At 49.2% G+C, this 7,375-nt stretch overlaps 1 protein-coding gene across 2 annotated transcripts; it reads left to right on the top strand.

Annotated features, from left to right (window-relative positions):
* The first annotated feature begins 1,398 nt into the window (after positions 1–1,398).
* LOC128346429 (uncharacterized) lies at positions 1,399–6,764 on the top strand. Of its 2 annotated transcripts, XM_053299742.1 has the most exons (6): positions 1,404–1,504; positions 2,669–2,697; positions 3,914–4,973; positions 5,153–5,194; positions 5,279–5,511; positions 6,467–6,764. In XM_053299742.1, exons 1-3 carry the CDS (start codon positions 1,494–1,496, stop codon positions 4,732–4,734), a joined length of 861 nt encoding a protein of 286 aa, XP_053155717.1. In that variant the 5' UTR covers positions 1,404–1,493; the 3' UTR covers positions 4,735–4,973; positions 5,153–5,194; positions 5,279–5,511; positions 6,467–6,764. The 2 variants fall into 2 exon arrangements, 1 of the variants encoding a protein (XP_053155717.1); XR_008316957.1 differs by having other exon boundaries at positions 1,399–2,697; positions 4,848–4,973.
* The last annotated feature ends 611 nt before the right edge of the window (positions 6,765–7,375 follow it).

The raw sequence follows: 7,375 nt of genomic DNA, 5'->3' as shown, positions 1-7,375 counted from the left end.
ATCACTGCTGCCCGATATAGCACCAGCGGAGATTCGAACCGACAACCTTCTGCTTGTTAGTCAAGCATTCCCCACTGCGCCACTTAAGGTGACTGATAAAACAATATACTGGAGAGTAATTGCAGTGCTGTTGGTGGCAGCAGCAGCCAGAGGGGCAGGAAGTGAAAGATACATACCAGCTGACAGAATGTCAGCAAGACATTAAGCAAAAGCACTTCCAACAACAACAACAACAACAACATGTGGTTTTAAAACAGTGGCAAAAATAATAGCTATAAGCGAGCAATAGCTAGAATGCTCCTGGCCTATCCCCTAAAAATGTAAGAGTAGCATCCTTGGGAGGATTCATCCATCCACTGTGGGGCCATGAGCTGCCATGGTGGGTCTTTGGGGAGGCCAAATAGGCGGTCCCTTAGTCCAAGGTTCATTCTGATGTGCAGCTGGGTGCATTCTATGCAGTGCATTTTTTAAAAAAAACTGCAGTGGAAACTAAGATGTTGTGCAGTTGGGCCTATGGAGTTTAATAAGGACATACTGTAGGTTGTTTCCGAAGATGTAACGGGGTGGGGTGGGGCAAGATATTGAATATTGTTTGTTTTCCATTTCATAACCTTATACAAAAAGTACATTACAGCCTTCTGTTCCTCTCGCTCATTCTTTGTGAGGCACCATCATTTTTCTTGCTTCCCCTCTTTCTTTGTCCTTCTCATTTCCCCCTCCTTCCCTCTCTGTCACTTTCTATTCATTTGCCTCTTCCCTTCTGTTAGCAAATGCTGAAGGAAGGGGATGCTTGTGGATAGGGGTGGGCTGCAGCCACTGCTAGTGCAGGTTGGTAAGAAACCTGCATGAGTCTTCTGTAACATCTGAGTCCTCTGTAACTCATGAAAGAGTGCAAAGGCAACAGCCACACCCATTGCATGTCCCCACATCTGGGATTCAGCCTGTGCACCTGGAGGTTCTCTGTAGCCATCCTGACAAATCGCCACAGAGGGGCCTCTCCTCCTCCATGAATGTTTCTAACCCCCTTTCAAACCCATCTAAGCCAGGGATCATCACCACACCTAGTTCCACAAGTTAATTGGCTTTCTTTTTTGTGTATTCTGAACAGAGACGGGCCTTAGCGCTAAATGTGATGCAGAGGGATTTCCTAGCTAAGGGACTTCAGCAAGTGATTAGGTGGAAAACATATGGGGAGCAGGGAAGGCAGGACAGGGGTGACTCTCCCCTGGTGCTTTGACACTTTGAGCTGACAACCAAGACAGTGTTTGGATTCAAACCAGAACCAGCATAGCCAGTAACTGATCTTGCGATCTCACAATCAGCCACAGAATTCTGCCGTCATGGTTCCCCTTGGAGCCCTGCGAGGATTCTGCAGGAGGCTCACCTGGCAGCATTCTAGATAAGCTGCAGCATCTTTGATAAGTTGGCTGTCTTTGGCTGTCAGTTTATCATCAGCTTATCATCTTAGCTGTCAGGATGGGTGGCTGCTGGTCATGGGTGAACTGTAAGTAAGTCTCCGGCATGATGGGGAAGCAAAATCTAATGGCTGCCTGGACTTGGTTTTTAAAGATGCCCTTCCATGGTTTTACATGCCATTGTGCTCCCTATGTGAACTTCAGTGGTCACAAGTTCACCACCAGTATTCACACCACACAGCTTCTCCTTGAAATGCAGGTGGCCCTCGAAGGTCACTTGCTGGGCTGATTTCCACTGTATTTCTTAAGCTTACAGGTCCTAGACCTGTGAAACTGTAGCACCCAGGAGCTACTGGCTGGCCCCTGTGGGCCCACTTGGGGTTTTTTTTGGGGGGGGGGAATCCTGCCCACCAGTTCAAGCTGACTTCAAAAGCTGCCCCCCCAAACCCCCATGTTATTTCCAAGAACATGCCTAACCTTTTCTTCTTTCATGTTCCCATAGGTCTCACCCAGAGGCAGAACCAAAATGAGTTGCTTTTTTCCCTCTTGACTCCTCTTAATGCTTTTGGCTCTGGTGTGGCCATCTGAAGTGATGGGTGTGGAGGGGGTTGTTCAGACATAGCCCAAACCCAGGTAAAAGTGTGCCATCGAGTCGGTGTCAACTCCTGGTGACCACAGAGTCCTGTGGTTGCCTTTGGTAGAATACAGGAGGGGTTTACCATTGCCATCTCCCACGCAGTATGAGATGATGCCTTTCAGCACCTTCCTATATCGCTGCTGCCCGATATAGGTGTTTCCCATAGTCTGGGGAACATACAGGCGGGGATTCGAGTTGTCACAAATTTAAACCCTCTTATTCAAATTTTAAAAACCAAAACAGTATGTATGTTTTTTTAGGTGAAGTGTCCCCCTTTTGCGGGGGGGGGGGCTTTCTAAAAAGTTGAAAATCTTCTCTGGAGAGGGGTGGGAAAGCTGGCCTCATATCTATAAACTACGAGAGTGGGTCTGCCCCCTGCCCTGTCAACCAGTCAATCCCCAAGTGAAAACAATCTGAGCAAAATGTAGTGAGTGACTTTCAATAGCAATTACTTTCACTGCTCCCAAGTATTGAATCATCCAAAATTAGCAGGGCCTTCTAGAAGGATTATTGGTGAGGGCATGCTTGGGATGGCACAGCACCCCCTAGGATTACTGGGGGGACCCCTCAATTTCCTGTGATTCGCTACTAAGAATGTTTCTCCTTATCTCTGCAGGGATGAAGATGAAGAGGGGGCACAGACTGGTAAGTGGATGACGAGAGTGCATGCTTCTTCTCAGGGCTCCTCAACCCCCCAGGGAGTGTCTCCTTGGAGACCTGTTTCACTTTGACAATGGAGAGAGATAGGCAGATGTCCATCTGATGGATGAATGGCAGGAGGGCAGGTTCATCCACCTCTATCCTTTGCTGCTGGCACTTGTTGCAGCCAAAAGTGTTGGAGGAGACCAGGGGGCCTGGGCGAGTCACATCTGGATACCCTCCCTTCTAGGAGAAGATGGGGAAAGGGCTGTGGCAGCAGGCAGGCAGGTTTGGTAATTCTCCCTTGGAGGTGGTGCACTTCTGGAAAAGCCCTGCAAGAACCTTTTGCCCACACCCAGCCCCAAGACATCCTCTGGGCCTTGTTCCCCCTGCCTTGGAAAAGAGGAAGCTAAAGAATGCTGGTGTCTTGTTTCCAAAGCATCTATTTTTTTGACAATTACATGGGTCAAGATGGAAATGGAGGATCACCCGCAAACAAGGGCAACATTTCCTGGCCAATGAGCTCTGAGATCAGTCCAAAGAGACTCTTTCTTTCTCTAATCCCATTTTTCTGCCCCTCGGAGCTGGGCCTGCATTCCTCAGATCATAGCTATGCTTCCTGCTTATGGCGTCCAGGCAGATTTTCAAGCCCCACCCCTACCCACGCACATAGGTCAAAAGGCTGTAACTGGGGGTTGTTGCTTCAGCCAGAGAGCAAATGCATTGTTTAGTCCATGTGAACCATCAGCTCCCACTCTGCTCAAAGGAGAAGCCTCTTTCCTCACAGGTATGGGAGGGCCCATAGTCCAGTAGTGGAACAAGTGCTTTGCATGCACAAGGTCTTGGGTTGAGTCTTCTTCATCTTCTGTTAACGGATTTTAGCTAGCTAGGAAAAGGCTTCTGCCCAAGAGCGGCTGTCAGCCAGAGTAGGGCAAAGTGAGCCAGGGGTATGACTTGGTAGAAGGCAGCTGCATTGGTATGTTCAGCAGATAGAGCCTGGCCATTGCACTCCCTTCTGAAGCATAGCTGGTGAGGGCTGTCTTGCCGGTGCTATGCAATGTATTCCTCTTCATCCCTTGCTTGTTTCCTTGGGTGGACCACCTCACCCACAATCCCAGGCTGCATCCCAGCTGGTTAACCTAGGCAGAAAGGGGAGGCAATTTCTATCAGGGCTATGGGCCATCCTCATTTCCAGATTCCTGCTTTATTTCCTCTCTTTCAGGTCATCCCAGAAATCCGACCCATGTTGCTCCATGTCCTGGGGGACCCATGTTGCACCATGTTCTGGGGGGCCCTCTGGGGGAAGAGCCCAATGAGGCAATCTTGGCGCCAGGACCCCTTCCAGGACTTCATGTCCCCACTGACATTCTGGGGAAAGAGCTCAATGAGGACACTTCAATGCTAGGATCCCTTCCAGAACCTCGCGTCCCCACAGATATTCTGGAGGAAGAGCTCAATGAGGAAATGTTGGTGCCAAGATCCCTTCCAGGATCTTGCATCAACAATGACATTCTGGGGGAAGAGCCCAATGAAGCAACCTTGGTGCCAGGACTCCTTCCAGGACTTCGTGTACCCACTGACATTCTGGGGAAAGAGCTCAATGAAGCAACCTCAGTGCCAGGATCCCTTTCAGGACCTCGTATTTCCACTGATATTCTGGAGGAAACGCTCAATGAGGAAACCTCAATGCCAGGATCTCTTCCAGGACCTCACGTCCACACTGATATTCTGGAGGGAGAACTCAATGAGGCAACTTCAGTGCCAGGATCCCTTCCAGGACCTCACATCACCAATGACATTCTGGGGGAAGAGGTCAATGAGGAAACCTCAGTGCCAGGTCCTTCCATTCCCACTGGCACTCCAATGGAAGCAGCTTTTGTGTCAGAGCCCTTACCAGAGCCTTCCACTGCTGACAATTATCTTGCGCAAGAAGTAGAAATCCTCACAGGGTTACAGCATGACTATGTCCAGCGGCATAAGTATTGTGGCACCTCAGAACCCTTTTGCATAGACACCCAGCACAAAGTTCAGCTGGAATTTTGATACTCAGCCCAGATGATGGACCAAGCACTAGCACTGCCCCTTTTTGCAAGACACCAGCACTCGGCCTGGTCAGAGCATACAACACTTGTTCCTTTTTGCTCTCTTTGTTGCAGAAATGAGGGTTCGCCGCATTTCCCAGCAGTTCCCTCGTTCTCTCCAGGCCATCAACCTGCAAATTGGACACACACGGATAAGGCTCATCCGCAGTGAAGTTCAGCTGCAACGGTGGGGAACGGAAGGTACATTCGGAGCATACCCCTGAAGTTGCTGTTGGGCTAAAAATGGCTCTTTTGCTCTCTGTTTCCTTCTCCTGAATGTTGAAATGTTTGATTTGAGTCTGCATCTAAGTTTCGGAGGGGAGGCCTGTGGGTGGGTTGTCAGTGCTTGCTGAAGTGTTCCTTCGTTTTCTGTCTTTCAGGTGACCAAGCTCTGATGCCTGTAATTCAGACAGTTTCTCATGGTGAGCAGTGAGGGCAAGTGATGGCGGGTGTGGTAGTATGCCAGCATTTGCAGCTGACCACCTGTTGCTTCTTCTCTCTTGCAGATGTTCCTGAAGGCCCTGCTGCATGTCTCCGCCCCCCTGGGTCCAGTTCATTATTATCTTCTGCCTCGCTGGGAGTTGGCTCCATCCCACCCTCCACCTCCACCTCTTCTTTCCTCCTCCATCCCTCCCCCCTCCTCCTCCTCCTTCCCCACCTCCCCTAGAGCCAGACCTCAGCAATGTAAAAGAAACTCTGCAGAGTTTGATGGATTTGCAGTTCCATCAGCTGAATGACTGTAAGTTTCACAGAGGCAGCACCCCTTTTCCATCCTCATTGTTGTTTTACAATCTAAAACACTTATAGTCTAAAAACAGAGATGGGCAAGCAATAGAGGAAGGAGAGGGAAGTTGAGGTGGGACAAGTGGGGGAACGATGTGTATTTACAGTATTTCAGCTGCACCTCCTTAGGACCAGGGAGACCGGGGTTTGAATTCTCATCCAGCCATGAACCTTGCTGGGTGACTTTGGGCCAGTCACTTGTCCTGCAGTCTAACTTAACTTTTAGGGTTGTTAGGAGGAAAAAAATAACCATGTATACCTCCCTGAGCTGCTTGAGGAAGAGCAGAATGTGAATACTAAATTCATGAATGCTAATATCAGCCCTTTTGAGTTCAAGCTGGGCTGAAACAAGAAACCAAGGAGGATGACACACAATTGTGCTTATCACAATCCTCCTTATAGCATCGTCAATGTACATGGGCAAAAGTTCCGGCCACCAGGAGCATACAGTCTAAAGTTTGGCTTTGGAGAGAGAAGTGAGGAAGAGGAAGAAAGCATAAGGGGCATTCAGTTCAAGCTGATGGAGCTGCCTCTGCTGAGGCATTAAGCCAAAAGCTGCACAGAGGAGGTGGGTTGCATTGGAAGGATAGGAGAGAGACGTGAGCCCACATGAGTGGCGGTTCCAGACCCAAGGGTCAGCGAGGGAGAAGAAAGAGAGTAGTTTTAGAGAGCAGGAGACCTCCAGGTGGCTGAAGACAGAAGCTGGAGGAGCAAAAACCAACCTGACGGGGTGCAAGTTGGGAGAGGGGGGAGGATCAGTGCAGAGGGACAGGGTGGGGCATAGCCATGGTGGGTTTTCAAGGTAGAGATGAAAAGTCTCTGCTGGGCATGGAAAGGGACTAGAAGTCAGTGCAGGGACTGGTATTGTGGAGGACAGGCCCCTTGACCCTGTTTGTTTTCTTTCCTTCAAGGCCAAAGAGACCTCCGCAGCTGCCAGGAATGTTTGCAAAACCTCAAGGCACTGAGGGGACAGCTCCGGAGACTGCGGAGCAGACTGGCAAGGGTGGAAGCCACCATGGGGATCCTGGTTCCTCCAAGGGAGCTGGATGTTGATGAGGAAAAAGAGGAAGACAAAAACCAGACAGTACTTCATGCATAAGTAGCAATAAAATGCTGCATATTTATTTTAAAAATATTAAACATTTGTTTTAATAGGATGTAGAGATAAAACAGCAATATAACATGCATATTTACTGCTTAAAAATTAAAAAGTTGATTTTAAAGAAAATAAAGTTGTCTTACTTTGAATATTTTTTGGGCAGAGTTGGGTAAAAATGTCTTTGGGTCAAACCCAGCCACAGAAAAGGCTCTATGACCAGTCCACTTGGGGCCAAGAGATGTTCTGAGAAGTTCAAGAGGTAGCTCAAGACAGCTCCTTGCCAGGAGGCTTATACAGAGCGTGTCTGCCCCAATATGTATGGCTAGGAGGCCTGATTTTGGCCCTGAAGAGGGATCTGCCACTTGTGGAAGAGGATGGAGTGGTGATGCAGAAGGGGAAGCTTGATTTAGGGCAGGGTTGCACAACATCAGCCCTCCAGCTGCTGTTTGACTACAGTATGCATCAACCCTGACTATTGGCTAGTGCAACTGGGGACTATGGGAGCTGTAACCCAACAACAGCTGGAAGGCCCAAGTGGTGCAGCCCTGGGTTAGGTGAACCACTCAGGGCTGCTGGGTGGCAGGAATAATGGAAATGAGGCCAAGTGTTCCAAATGGGAAGGAGGCCAAACGTTATTCTCCAGCCCCCTTATTTTCCACCAAGAGCCAAAGCAGCAGCTGGAGGCTTGGATCCAGGCAAAGAGTCAAGCTGAGTGACTTAT

This window comes from Hemicordylus capensis, chromosome 2 (assembly GCF_027244095.1).
Source record: "Hemicordylus capensis ecotype Gifberg chromosome 2, rHemCap1.1.pri, whole genome shotgun sequence".
NCBI lineage: Eukaryota > Metazoa > Chordata > Lepidosauria > Squamata > Cordylidae > Hemicordylus > Hemicordylus capensis.
Note: the sequence above shows the minus strand (reverse complement) of the source record. Positions and strands in the feature narration are given on the sequence as shown.

Bases quoted from the DNA above. Each gene is read 5' to 3' on its own strand.
- LOC128346429 (XM_053299742.1), top strand. The intron at 2,698-3,913 runs GTAAGTGGATGA...CCTCTCTTTCAG, and splicing joins TGAAGAGGGGGCACAGACTG to GTCATCCCAGAAATCCGACC.